General features: G+C 41.7%; 1 protein-coding gene across 2 annotated transcripts in view; it reads right to left on the bottom strand.

Annotated features, from left to right (window-relative positions):
- Positions 1–14,926, bottom strand: part of LOC115134282 (ran-binding protein 10-like) — a 37,926-nt gene extending 23,000 nt beyond the window's left edge. Inside the window, exons 1-3 of one of the 2 annotated variants that reach the window (XM_029668091.2) lie at positions 14,409–14,926; positions 1,279–1,390; positions 972–1,024 (exon numbers count right to left, since the gene is read on the bottom strand). In XM_029668091.2, coding sequence (XP_029523951.2) covers positions 972–1,024; positions 1,279–1,390; positions 14,409–14,607 — 364 coding nt within the window. In that variant the 5' untranslated portion in view covers positions 14,608–14,926. The remainder of the gene's footprint in view (positions 1–971; positions 1,025–1,278; positions 1,391–14,408) is intronic. The other variant, XM_029668092.2, reaches the window with a different exon arrangement.
- Between the last annotated feature and the right edge of the window lie 527 nt (positions 14,927–15,453).

Raw genomic sequence — 15,453 nt, 5'->3', positions numbered from 1 at the left:
CACTGATACTGCTCTGTACTCTCCGTGTTTGGTGGCAAACACTCATCTACTAGCCTGTTTGGTTACATCCAATCTCATCAGGCTCTGGCATGAGAGTGTCTCTGCTTGGATGGCTTAATTCACTGAACCAGAAGTGCTGCAGACTGAACAATTTGATCTATATTCGAACTATTCTACAATGGGCTAAACATAACTGTATTGTGGAATATAAGATTGAGGAAAATACTGCGTTGAGAATGAAATGGCCTTGAGAGGATTACTAAATGAACAACCATTACAAATGTATTTCTCCCTTCCTCTTCAATGAATGTGAGCCGTCCAGTCTGTGGCAGCTCCACGTTCACCTGACCTTCATACAGGTCAGACAAAGGTATTGGGTGGTATTTTGCATGTTAAATGTCATCTCTCATTACTAAAGTCTCTGCGCAAACAAGTCCAGGCATGTTCTGTAACAGTGACATTAAATCTCGATCCATCCATTCCAGGTTCTCCAGACTTTAATTCATTAAATTAATTTTTTTTTAAAAACTTTCTCAACTAGGCAAGTCCGTTAATTAAGATCAAATTCTTATTTACAATGATGACTCCCAATCACGGCCAGTTGTGATACAGCCTGAATTCGAACCAGGGTGTCTGTAGTGATGCCTCAAGCACTGAGATGCAGTGCCTAAGACCGTTGCACCACTAGGGAGCACTGACAATACATCTGGAAACAAATCTGGATATAGATTTTGTAGGTGAACAATGTCCGAGTTGTGATAATAAAAACACAGGTTTAGTTGTCCACAATCTATTACAGCCGAACAAGCAAACCTTACACACACTGACTACTACTCCTTGTCCTTCAATACTTAACCAATCAAGCAAAGATTATGGACAGGGTTCTAGCTGTGAACCCTATGACCTCCAAAACCCACACTCATCCTACAATCTAAAAATTCCAGTCTGCCACCGCCTTCCCTCATACTCACCAGGCAGTCTGTTCATGTTGACTCCCTGGGCAGACAGACCAATCCCCATGTACCTGGAGACAACAGGAGATCAAAAGGTCGGCGACAACATCATCAGTTTAGACAACATGAGTCAGTCTGATGAGTCAATAGCTGCTGATAAATCCTTTCAGTCCCCAAATTGCCTTCAGTTATTTACTGCTCTCTTTAGTTTCTCTACACGCCATTTTCAATAGCTAACATTGGTAAACAAACCACAAGGTTAAAATGAAAAAAGGTGGGAGGTCAGAACAGTCAGTGGGGTTACCAAGTATCAGCAAACCCTTACCCATCCCTGCCCTTGCTGACAATCTTCACTTCAAAGTAGTAGATCCCACAGGCGGCTGGTATGGGATGAGTGGCACGCACAGACGCGGCATCCTTGTGATTCTTCCCATGACCTACAAAAGGAGCAAAACTTTGTGTTACAGTCAGTATGGTACACCACAAACAACCCACTGCTCTGTCAACCTGGAAAGGTCAATGTCAAGAGTGCATAAATCTAACCAGAAGAAAATAGTTTTAAATGGCTTCTCTCTCCAAGGACCCTGAAAACCCTCATACTGTACTGTACGTATTACTAAACCCTTTCAAAACTCAACCATATCCCTGTCAATCCTACCTCAATTTACAATCATATGTCATGCAAATTCATACTCAAATTCTATTACAAGAAATCTGATAGCTCTTCAAAAGTTCCTTTCATAGGAGTATACATGCATGCTTAAAGAGTTGCAATTTGCAGAAATCACTGCCATTTCCTGGTTGCTAAAATAATAGTTTGTCTAATTTCAGTTTGTGACAAAACAAGCAATGAACAGTGTAGAGACACTGTGTCATCTAAACCGCTGTGAAATATATTTTCAATAACCAAAAATATTGTATTTTTCAGCTGTTTGAAGCTGGTGTACAAACCCGAAAGTAAAAGAGCAAAAATGAAATGGTAGGCATAGAAATAGCACACAAAGAACAGATCCACCGCTTTTAAGACCTGCTTTCAAAGCGATTAACAGATCTATAACTTAGATTTCTATGTGAATTTGGTCACGTTGCCACAAAGTTAGATTGCAGCTGTAAGGTCATTTCCATGAGCACCAACATGTGAAGTTCATAGGAGCATGTCAAATGAAAGCTAATAGTATATATACACATACATACATACCCATTTTTTTAATTAAGGCATATACTGTGGGGCAAAAATGTATTTAGTCAGCCACCAATTGTGCAAGTTCTCCCACTGAAAAAGATGAGAGAGGCTTGTAATTTTCATCATAGGTACACTTCAACTATGACAGACAAAATGAGAAGAAAAAAATCCAGAAGATCACATTGTAGGATTTTTAATGAATTTTTTTGCAAATTATGGTGGAAAATAAGTATTTGGTCAATAACAAAAGTTTCTCAATACTTTGTTATATACCTTTTGTTTGCAATGACAGAGGTCAAATGTTTTCTGTAAGTCTTCACAAGGTTTTCACACACTGTTGCTGGTATTTTGGCCCATTCCTCCATGCAGATCTCCTCTAGAGCAGTGATGTTTTGGGGCTGTTGCTAGGCAACACAGACTTTCAACTCCCTCCAAAGATTTTCTATGGAGACTGGCTAGGCCACTCCAGGACCTTGAAATGCTTCTTACGAAGCCACTCCTTCGTTGCCCGGGCAGTGTGTTTGGGATCATTGTCATGCTGAAAGACCCAGCCACATTTCATCTTCAATGCCCTTGCTGATGGAATGACGTTTTCACTCAAAATTTCACGATACTTGGCCCCATTCATTCCTTCCTTTACACGGATCAGTCGTCCTGGTCCCTTTGAAGAAAAACAGCCCCAAAGCATGATGTTTCCACCCCCATGCTTCACAGTAGGTATGGTGTTCTTTCGAAGCAACTCAGCATTCTTTGTCCTCCTAACACGACGAGTTGAGTTTTTACCAAAAAGTTATATTTTGGTTTCATCTGACCATATGACATTCTCCCAATCTTCTTCTGGATCATCCAAATGCTCTCTAGCAAACTTCAGACGGTCCTGGACATGTACTGGCTTAAGCAGGGGTACACGTCTGGCACTGCAGGATTTGAGTCCCTGGCGGCGTAGTGTGTTACTGATGGTAGGCTTTATTACTTTGGTCCCAGCTCTCTGCAGGTCATTCACTAGGTCCCCCCGTGTGGTTCTGGGATTTTTGCTCACCGTTCTTGTGATCATTTTGGCCCCACGGGGTGAGATCTTGCGTGGAGCCCCAGATCGAGGGAGAATATCAGTGGTCTTGTATGTCTTCCATATCCTAATAATTGCTCCCACGGTTGATTTCTTCAAACCAAGCTGCTTACCTATTGCAGATTCAGTCTTCCCAGCCTGGTGCAGGTCTACAATTTAGTTTCTGGTGTCCTTTGACAGCTATTTGGTCTTGCCCATAGTGGAGTTTGGAGTGTGACTGTTTGAGGTTGCGGACAGGTGTCTTTTATACTGATAACAAGTTCAAACAGGTGCCATTAATACAGGTAACGAGTGGAGGACAGAGGAGCCTCTTAAAGAAGAAGTTACAGGTCTGTGAGAGCCAGAAATCTTGCTTGTTTGTAGGTGACCAAATACTTATTTTCCACCATAATTTGCAAATAAATTCATTAAAAATCCTACAATGTGATTTTCTGGATTTTTTCCCCTAATTTTGTCTGTCATAGTTTAAGTGTACCTATGATGAAAATTACAGGCCTTTTTAAGTGGGAGAACTCGCACAATTGGTGGCTGACTAAATACTTTTTTGCCCCACTGTACATTTTCTACCCTAAATGTATGTGTGTGTTGGAGTTTCAGTGTAGTATGTGTGAGGGTGTGCATAGAGCCAGTGCAATGGAATCAGTGCAAAACAATTAAGAAAATTCAATAATAAAAAGGAGGTCAATGTAAATTGTCCGGGTAGACATTTGATTAACTGTTCAGCACTCTTATGGCTTGGGGGTAGAAGCTGTTCAGGTGCCTATTGGTCAGACTTGGCTCTCCAGTACCACTTGGGTGGCTGAAGTCTGACAATTTTTAGGGCCTTCCTCTGACACTGCCTGGTATTGAGGTCCTGTACGGCAGGGAGTTCAGCCCCAGTGATGTACTGGGCCGTATGCACTACCCTATGTAGCGCCTTGCGGTCGGGTGCCGTGTGTTACATACTAATAGAACCCTCCTTGCTGGTCGATGTAGGGCTGGGCGGTATTCCGTATTTTACGATATAATAGTATGGATGCCTGCAACGGTTTGGTATTTGGTTTGTTAAATGTGATACGTGGTGTGTAACAGGGGACCCTGTAATCTTTGGCTACATTTAATTATTTATTTTAGCTACTTCATGTAGCTAACATTATTCATGCTTCGCCTATTTCTCTTTGATTTAGAAGATACTGTTGCACAAACAACATGCTGATTTAGGTCTACACAATCACTGGAATTATCAGGCTGTATAGCTAAATAAATTCTCTGACTCAGTACATTAATTAGCTAGCTAGCTAGCGATTAGCATCAGCAGCTAACAAGATTTAGGCCAACTTGCTAAAGACAAACCAGCTGTTTGCAGATGTAAGAAACACAACCTAATAGTGTAATTCTAGAACACTAGTGGATTTATATTAAGTAGGAAAGTGAAAACAGCATTGTTGTCATCAACATTGTTGCATGTGCTGCATTGTGTTTCATCTGCATTGTCAATGCAACAAGTGTCTTGTGGTCAAGCAACAACAAATGCGCTCCTTGACTGACAGTCATCTCCCTCTCCATGCTGCTTTCCACACAGACCTCACCCCACCTCCTGTCAGTCAAGGAGCTCATTTGTTGTTGCTTGACCAAAAGACACTTGTTGCACTTTGCCAGATGATTACATGACCCATCACATTAACCAGGTGTGTCTGATGGGGATTACGGCCATCTATTGTATAATAATGCTAAAATATTTGTATCTGGAATTTGTCTTTCAGCATCAGTAGAACACACCGGACTCTCCTCCACCAGTCATACAAGGAGAATTGTCAAATGTCTCCCATCAAAAATAGAGTTGGCCCAAGCAAGCACTTGTTCAGAGTGAGCGGTCTGTCCACCAGAGGATGGTTGCTGACTGCAAGACCACCTGTCAAGAACCTGCAGTTGTCTCTGGGGACCCCTACTGAACCAGAAAACAAAGACATCAGGATGCATTACAGCTTTGATTTTGCTCAACAGGTAAGCAATATGTCCTCCTTTATACTGATTAAGGACATAGATTGATAGATACACACATGAAGCAGGCAAATGCCTATGACTGAGCTGTGTAAAGACAGACTGACAGGGGTGAGACAATTAATTTTAATTTATATGAATGTTATTTTGTTGTTTGCAGGTGCACTATCCTTCCGACCCTATGCAGCCAGGTCCAATCTACTTTTAAACTCCTTGCAAGTGTGGCTTGTTTGGTGTCTGCTATGAAGGAACACAAGTCAACTACTTGATTGATGAAGGCATGTCATCCAGCAAAGACAGCAGCACAGTCATTGGGGAAAGTTGAGGAAACACGTGTGGACCTGAATTGTGATAACTGCAGTGGCCAAAACAAAAACAAATTAGTGCGCTGGTATTGTGCCTGGCGGACCAGGCACAAGCTCCGCCACAGTCTGGAACTTCACTTCCTGATCACAGGCCACACCAAGTTAACCTCCAACTGGTGCTTCGGCCTTATCAAGCAGCGCTTCAGAAAGACCAGAGTGAACACTGCTGGTGTTGTGAAGGACAGCACTGTGACGGGGTTAACATCTAACAGCTGGTTGGACTGTGTTTGGTATGGTACGGTGCTGGTGGAAAGCTATGGCTGGTAACAACACCTGTACTTCAAGGCCACAGTCACAGATCAAGCAGTACCAGCACTTCATGTGAATATCAGTTTCATTGCATGGTATGAGGTTATTCTTCTTATCTAAAATAGGAAGGAGTATTGATGTTATGCAAGGTTGTAGTGTCAATCTTTTTAGTTATTTCCTGTTTTACAGATTTGATGCTCTGTAGCCTGGTGTTGTTGTCGCCAAGGAGCGTACGGACTAAGTCGGGACCACGTTTCGGCTGCTGCGCAACGCTGACATCCTTCCTCCCATAGATGGTCTGCCTGATCAAGCACCACCTGGACTGGACACAGCTAGACAAACTATCTTTTTGACAAGATCAGGGAATTTTTCAACGAAGAAGCTATCGACATCAAATGCCCTACAACAAAGTCAAGGGCAGGACAGAAACAGGCTCTCCGAATAAATATTCCCATGCGTGGTTCGGACGGACCAGTCATCAGCACTATCTGCAGTGCCTCTATTCACATGCCTCTCTCTTAACACAACAAACATTGCTGCTACTATTTATTTATTTATCCCGCTGCTCAGCAACTTTACCACTGATTGTATGCATATACAGTTGAAGTCGGAAGTTAAAAATACACTTAGGTTGGGGTCATTAAAACTCATTTTTCAACCACTTGAAAACAAGTAATTTTTCCAACAATTGTTCACAGACAGATTATTTCACTGTATCACAATTCCAGTTGGTCAGAAGTTTACATACACTAAGTTGACTGTGCCTTTAAACAGCTTGGAAAATTCCAGAAAATTATGTCATGGCTTTAGAAGCTTCTGATTGACTCAAATGACATCATTTAAGTAAATTGGAGGTGTACCTGTGGATGTATTTCAAGGCCTGCCTTCAAACTCAGTGCCTCTTTGCTTGACATCATGGGAAAAGAAATCAGCCAGAACCTCAGAAAACAATTGTAGACCTCCACAAGTCTGGTTCATCCTTGGGAGCAACTTCTAAATGCCTGAAGGTATGAAGTTATCTGTACAAACAATAGTACGCAAGTTTCAACACCATGGGACAACGCAGCCGTCATACCGCTCAGGAAGGAGACACAATCGGTCTCCTAGAGATGAACGTACTGTGGTGCGAAAAGTGCAAATCAATCCCAGAACAGCAGCAAAGGACCTTGTGAAGATGCTGGAGGAATCAGGTACAAAAGTATCTGTATCCACAGTAAAACAAGTCCTATATCGACGTAATCTTAAAGGCCGCTCAGCAAGGAAGAAGCCACTGCTCCAAAACCGCCATAAAAAAGCCAGACTATGGTTTGCAACTACACATGGGGACAAAGGTTGTACTTTTTGGAGAAATGTCCTCTGGTCTGATGAAACAAAAATAGAACTGTTTGGCCATAATGATGATCGTTATGTTTGGAGGAAAAAGGTGGATGCTTGCAAGATGAAGAACACCATCCCAACCATGAAGCACGGTGGTGGCAGCATCATGTTCTGGGGGTACTTTGCTGCAGGAGGGACTGGTGCACTTAACAAAATAGATGGCACCATGAGGAAAGAAAATTATGTGGATATATTGAAGCAACATCTCAAGACATTAGTCAGGAAGTTAAAGCTTGGTAGCAAATGGGTCTTCCAAATGGACAATGACTCCAAGCATACTTCCAAAGTTGTGGCAAAATCTCCGAAGGACAACAAAGTCAAGGTATTGGAGTGGCCATCACAAAGCCCTGACCTCAAACCTATATAAAATTTGTGGACAGAACTGAAAAAGTGTGTGTGAGCAAGGAGGCCTACAAACCTGACTCAGTTACACCAGCTATGTCAGGAGGAATGGGCCAAAATCCACCCAACTTATTGTGGGAAGCTTGTAGAAGGCTACCCAAAACGTTTGACCCAAGTTAAACAATTTAAAGGCAATGCTACCAAATAGACTCAATTAGTATGTACATTTCTGACCCACTGGGGATGTAGTGAAAGAAATAAAAGCTGAAATCAATCACTCTCTATTATTCTGACATTTCACATTCTTACAATAAAGTGGTGATCCTAAATGACCTAAGACAGGGAATTTTTACGAGGATTAAAAGTCAGGAATTGTCAAAAACTGAGTTCAAATGTACATGGCTAAGGTGTATGAAAACTTCCGACTTCAACTGTAACTACCTCATCTATCACTGGTATCATTGATATTGTTTTTGTACATACTGTATATTATTTGGTTCTTTCGCTACTGGCATTGACACCTATTTTTTTTTCCATTATATTGACACCATCTATTTTTGATATTTCAACTATGCCCGTAACCATTTTGCAGTACCAAATTAGACAAGTGTGTCATCAAATATTTGTATCTGGACACTTTGTTTACCTTGAATGTTTCCTTATTGTAGGCTACTACTTTTACCAATTAGTCTTAATCTTTACTACACCACTCCCTGTTTAGCACATGACCTCACGTGTGAATTCTTAAAGAGATAGCTGGGGCTGGTGTAAGAGGGTGTGAACAACGCTGAATGGGTGTAGACAAATTAGAGCTCTCCAGTAGGTGTACCAAAACATTTGGGGGCTATTTTCTCAAAAGTGGGGATACAAGTTAATCAACTTTCAAAGCAGAATTACTTTCCCATTGCTCCTCACATGCAGTGTATGACATACCATTTTGTAGCTCTGCGTCTCTGCTTTCATCCAATGTAAAAAACACAATTTCAAATGTTGCTACATAAGACTGAATCAAGGCGGTCAGTCACAGTTGATACGTTTCCAGTTTGTTATAGACAGGCCATGTGTAGCCAATGTGATTTATACAATACTTCATTTTTCAGGATATTTTTTTGCAGGCTGCAAAGTTTTTATTTGTTGGCTTTATGTAACCTATTTTTTTTTACATAGTTGGCAATGGCAAAAAGTTACTTTAGGATTGTATCATTTTAATTTAGATAGAATTTTGATTACCCACATGACAATGATTGAGATATGAAGACGTTATTTTAAATTAAATTAAACTGTTTCACGGAGATGTGCATATGAAAACCACAACTGGCACGAAGATTGGTAGAAATGGTAAGATAGACCGCTGCGCCAATTGGTAAGCCCTAAAGCACATCATTCCAGTGATAGAGGCGTCGCTACAGATCCAGGTTCGATCACGGGCTGTGTCGCATGGAGACGGTGCACAATTGGCCCAGCGTTGTCTGGGTCAGGGTAGGGTTTGGCCGACTGGAATGTCCTTGTCCCATCATGCTCTAGTGACTCCTTGTGGTGCCGGGCGTATGCACGCTGACTTCGGTCGCCAGCTGTACAGTGTTTTCTCCAACACATTGGTGCGGCTGGCTTCCGGGTTAAGCGAGCAATGTGTCAAGAAGCGGTGCAGCTTGGCGGGGGCGTGTTTCGGGGGACGCATGGCTCTCAACCTTCGCCTCTCCTGAGTCTGTACGGGAGTTGCAGCGATGGGACAAGACCACCTACCACTTGGATATCACAAAATTGGGGAGAAAAAGGGGTAAAGAATACCCCACAAAAATAGCAAATAAATGGTAAGATAAATATGCATTCCACATGAGAAATGTTGCAGACTCCTCGTGTAGCCTATTACTGCAACTTCATGAGAGTAATGTCAGAATCTGCAAAAGCCAGCAGGAAAAGGGTTGGGCCAGGTTTGTGTTTTTTCTTATGGTCATCTAGATCTCAGGTGCCCTCGAGGCACTTGTCTTATTTCATGAAACCATAAGCATCAAGCATCAGACATTCTCAACGAGAAGCATTGAAGATCCCGAAGAACACAGTGGCCATCATTTTTAAATGGAAGAAGTTTGGAACCACCAAGAGTCTTGCTAAAGCTGGCCGCCCAGCCAAACTGAGCAATCGGGGGAGAAGAGCCTTGGTCAGGGAGGTGACCAAGAACCCAATGGTCACCCTGACAGAGCTCCAAAGTTCCTCTGTGGAGATGGGAAAACCTTCCAGAAGGACAACCATCTCTGTAGCACTCCACCAATCAGGCTTTTATGGTAGAGTGGCCAGACGGAAACCATTCCTCAGTAAAAAGCATATGACAGCCCGCTTGGAGTTTGCCAAAAGGCACCTGAAGACTCTTAGACCATAAGAAACAAGATTCTATGGTCTGATGAAACCAAGATTGAACTCTTTGGCCAGCATTCCAAGCATCACGTCTGGATCAAACCTGGCACCATCCCTATGGTGAAGCATGGTGGAGGCAGCATCATGCTGTGGGGATATTTTTCAGCGGCAGGGACAGTCAGGATTGAGGGAAAGATGAACAGAGAAAAGTATAGAGAGATCCTTGATGAAAACCTGCTCCAGAGCCCTCAGGACCTCAGACTGGGGTGAAGGTTTACCTTCCAACAGGAAAACGACCATAAGCACACAGCCAAGACAATGCAGGAGTGGCTTTGGGACAAGTCTCAATGTCATTGAATGGCCCAGCCAGAGCCCGGACATGAACCCGATCGAACATCTCTGGAGAGACCTGAAAATAGCTGTGCAGCGATGCTCCCGTTCCATCTTGACAGAGCTTGAGAGGATGTGAGATATTCCCAAAATACAGGTGTGCCCAAGTAGGCTCGAGGCTGTAATCACTGCGAAAGGTGCTTCAACAAAGTACTGAGTAAACGGTCTGAATTACTTATGTAATAGTGATATTTCAGTTATTTTTTTGCAAAAATTTCTATAAACATGTTTTTGCTTTGTCATTATGGGGTATTTTGTGTAGATTGAGGAGTAAAAATGGATATTTAATACATTTTAGAACAAGGCTGTAACGTAACAAAATGTAGGAAAAGGGAAGGGGTATGTATACACTGCATGTAAGTGGTACAGTACCTCTCCTCTGACTGTGTCCCTGTCAGTAAAGCACAGCCATCTTCATGATCATATCGTACAAATCCACTAATCAACCAGTCATGCTTTGCCACAGTCATTATGACTAATAGAGAAGCAGTGTACTTATTATCACCTTTGATTTCATTAGCAACATTAATCACTTCTATTTTCAGCCCTCTCCTTTCTGTAACCAAAGCCCAGCAGGCCCCTATATGACCGTACAAACAGCCATAATAAATACAACACATGAACACACTTGTGACTATAAATACCTCCAGCTAACACCACCACCTCAACATACAGCACTCAGAGCCACATAGTCCTGGAAGTGAGACTCTCTCGCTGTCTCCGTCAATCACACACACACAATTATTTAGAGGCCAAATGTTGTTTAACATCCACATAAGCCTAAGTAGTTGGTTAACAATGTGTTATTAGAGCATAATGTAGGCATACTCAAATATGGCTATTAACGTGCACCATTTTATGCCGTGTAAACAACATGTCTGGTTATAGAGCAAATTGTTGACCATATTGTGGGGCGTTCTTACTCCGTGTTTTTACTAGTTTGATTTTTTTGTTTTTTTAACTTCTCATGGATTCTCTCTTTCTAAGTCCCCAGTCCAGAGTCAAAGTATCTCCCTCATGGTCAAGTCAGTGGTCAAAACAAGAATGTAGCGCAGTACTACCCACGACAGAAGACAATAAATAGACAAGAAGGAAACAGAAAAAAACGAAAGAAAATGGGAGGAAAAGCATGAGGGAGAAACATTAGCAAACGCTGCATCACAGCTTCACACAGAGACTGGGGGAAATCAACACACAATCTGGTGATGTCACCTCTGACTGAACATGCATGATTGGTTCTTCAGATGACAGAAAACCCTCTCTATGGGCAAACATTACAAATCAGCTTAAAGGAATCGCAGGGCATGCTTAAAGTCAGCCATGTGTCCTACAGGCTATATAATTACACAATAACACTATACAACCTTTAGGCATAAAATAGAAAACTTGCAGAAATCTATACAGGCTAAATCACACACAAAAAAAGCAAGTACAAAGACCAATCATTTACAATGGCTGACTATGGTACACAAATCCAAATCCTATACCACCACTTCATAAAACACACTGATGAATCAGACAATACTGTAGCTTAGGCTATGTTCAACAGGTAAGCTGATGCCCTTTTCTGAAAAAAAAAAAACTAAAAACAATGATGAGCACAGGACGTAAGATCATCATCAATAGAAATTAGGCAACAACGTTGTAGCTAAAGATGGCCCTCCTTTCATTAACAATTAAGGGATAGAGGGCCTACACAACTAAAATGTCAGAGAGGAACAAGGCCTTAAAAATACATGCCGGTTTGAAAAACAAGAATTTTAAATGTCAATAGTCTAGGCTGAAGATTGACGCTATTATTACTCAGGCCTAATCATAGGGCCTTATGGGCCAGATGGCAAATGTTTGCATTTAGCCAGGCAGCCCAATTCGGATCATTTTTCCGCTAATTTGTCTTTTGACAAATCAGATCAGCTCTGAAAAAGCTCTGACGTGAAAAGATCTGATGTGATTGGTCAAAATACCAATTAGTGGAACAAAGATCAGAATTGGGCTGCCTGTCTAAAGGTAGCCTAACAGGACTATACAAGCCTTAACAGTCTCCACAGCATTGTCTTATGTCAAATTCTGCCTGTACTGAGGTTGGTGGACAAGGGTCACGTAGGAGCAACACCACCTGACATAAGACAAGGTCTCCTCAGTATAGCTCAGGGCCTTACATGAATCAGTGGAACTTATACTGTGCAGGCCTTGCAGACATGCAACTCTTTAATATCTCTAGGCTTGAGATATAGGCAATCCTGCGATATCTCACACCTCCAGCTCCACCATGTATAATCAACAGTACCAAGGCCAAAAGGGAAACTGGCACATTGGTCAAAATAGCATAAAAAAGTAACAGGAACTGACAACACAGTGGCTTCTGTGATTTTAGAGGGAGTAACAAGCCTATAACCTTAGATGACAGACTAGACCTAATGCTGTATTCATGCTTGCTGACAATTATGATTACTAAATGTAAAAAATATGATCACAAAAAGACATCCTCAAAATGTCCCCCATCCGACTGCACTGTAAGTCCCACAATCCCGCTACACGACCAACCATGTAACACAGCCTAAATAACAAACAAGCAGCTTTTGAGCCACCATCAACTAATGGGATTATGCAATTATCAGTCACAAATTATCATGAAATCCTTGTCAACCTTCAACTCCAGACAACAATTGACCAAAGCAGTGTACCTAGGCCTGAATCCAGCACTACCACCGCAGCCACCTAATGTTAAGAGAATTGTATAGCTAGCCTATTATTTCTGTAGATTCAAGTGTATGTTAATACCAGGACCTTACACTGACCAGGGCCTTGGTCTGCCTATTAATGAGGTGTGATTTTTGTTTTCCTGATCTTGTGTTAAGCACAGACTATGGTCCTATAATGACTCAATCATTGCACTGTTGTGCGATTAGACTTGACAGTTGACTAAACATGTAGCATGTTACTCTTTCTATGATTACACAACACACATTATAGCATGATGAGTTCTAGATGGATAGCTGTCAAGTCCTACTTTTGATTTTCTGCAGAACACTTAAATAACTATCTGAACCAATTGTATTTATACACCCGGGCTACGGTCTGCACACCAACAAGTTGTTTGTGGTAATAAAAATATATATATCGCTAAACTACCTGCATAAATCTCTGTGCAGGTCTTTATACACAACAAATGCGTTGAGGCCTCCTCCCTTGTCGCAACTGGAAGTGTAGCTGCTGGCTGGGTTGAAATGGTAGAGGATTTTGTTATTTTCAGTACATGAAGATCTCTATGGAATCCTTAGCTGTGCTCAGTAGTTGGATCCAGAATGTATAATGATTTAGAATAATAGTCCAGCCACAGAACGACTACATGAACTGGCAAGCCAACAGAGCACAATGTTTCCCTGTTCTAAATTGGTGCTTATTTTATCACAAAATACAAACACATTCTAACGTCTAGTCATATCAACGGTATGAAGACTTGCTTTTAGCCAGCTAGAACCAGAGGAAGAGGCGATAGCAGCTACATAGCTAAGTAAGCTAACGTCAGAGTTCAGTTTTAGCTAGCTAACATTAACGTTAGTAGCTACATTTTATATTGTTAGTTACTCATATATATAAATAAAACAATGGTGCATTTCGATAGTACTAGTTAGCTAATGTTTGCGTGCTATTATTTAGCTAGTTACTGCATTGGCTAACAGCGATGGCGTGCAATTAGCATTGGCTGGATAACGTTGCTAGCGAACTAGCTGTGCGTCGCTTGTCATTGCTAGCTATAAATTGTGGCATAGTAGTTAGCTGTCACAATTTATAGTTAGGTTAATATTTCGATTATGATCCAATTTAAGCGGTAGCTAGCCAACTTGTAAAGACAAAATTGACTGTAAACAAAGAGACCGTTTGAGTTGAACGTTAGTCAAAGAAACGGATATGCTTGTCATGGTTAGTGAGTTCACTGTCAACCATTTGGGCAATGGGCATTCCGCTCTGCTATTGTGAAACAAAGCAAAGAGGGACCGAGAGGCAGCTCAAACTAGATCAGGGAGATTGTATACACATAATAGCATAGAGACACGACGCTGAACCTCCGGAGAGTCTATCGTAAATAACATATTCGAGACATCTAGGTACTAAATGTTATACCAGTTGTCACTTCTGTATAACTTTACCTTTGTAATGCACCCGCAGATTGTTCTGTGAGAGCCCGATGTAGCTGTATTTATCCTTGGGGCTCCATGATCGGGGTAAGGGGGTCTCATCCTCATTTACGGCCGGGTAGAGCCGCTTCAATCGTTCATTTAGCTCGGCTTCTTGGTAATTAAAAGCAGGATCCCCCAACAGCAGGCTCCCTGCTCCAAGCTCTGCCATCTTCGGCTTGAAATGTTTTATTTTGTATTGTCTTCTACTAGCTATGTCAATGCGTTGATACAGGGGGAGAGTGAGATAGACAGTGGTGTGATATCCCTGACTAACCAACGCTCTCGAGTAGGACTGACAGTGACGTGTGGGTACTGTAGTTGAATACAGGGCTATTCGCTCGAAAGATTTTCAGAATCGACTACAGAAGACCCGCTCCGAACCACTCTTTGGTCATTTTTTCAGTTTGAGTCCGTGAAAAGGAAGCTAGGAAATGTAGTTTTCGAGTGGTTGTATGCGGTCGTATTTTGTTGATGGTCAGGACCAGGGGTGTATTTATTACGCCGATTATGTTGCAAAGCGTTTCTTAAACGGAAGCAAAGGGAACGGGGAGGGACCTACCTGAATGTGTCCAATAAGAACCCTGTTGCAATTGTTTGGACTAATGATAACACCCCAGGACATATTGAACTCGCAAGTCTTATTATAGCAGATAAGCAGACATTTGTGAAATGCAATTCCTCAAATTATTTACATTCTGGTATGCATTCATTAAGATTTTGTGTCTCAAATGTTTCTCAAACTAATCCAGATTTTTTAAATGCAATGTTAGTGGATTATGTGTGCCAGTCACAGCCAGTTTGTCTAGCGACTCAAACTGAATTATTCCGCTGCTCTGTCGTTTGAATAAGAAACTAACGGACCACTACAACTAGTATTCAAATTCCTAATTGAGCCAGACAAACTACCAGCTGCATCCATTTCAACTCGAGAGCATTGCCTTTCCCTAGGCGGATTCTGAAATTGTTATGCTTGATAGATGTATTTGAGTTAGATTAGTGTTTGCAAACTCATCAA

Source organism: Oncorhynchus nerka, linkage group LG9a (genome assembly GCF_034236695.1).
Source record: "Oncorhynchus nerka isolate Pitt River linkage group LG9a, Oner_Uvic_2.0, whole genome shotgun sequence".
Taxonomy (NCBI): domain Eukaryota; kingdom Metazoa; phylum Chordata; class Actinopteri; order Salmoniformes; family Salmonidae; genus Oncorhynchus; species Oncorhynchus nerka.
This window is presented reverse-complemented; position numbering and strand designations above follow the sequence as displayed.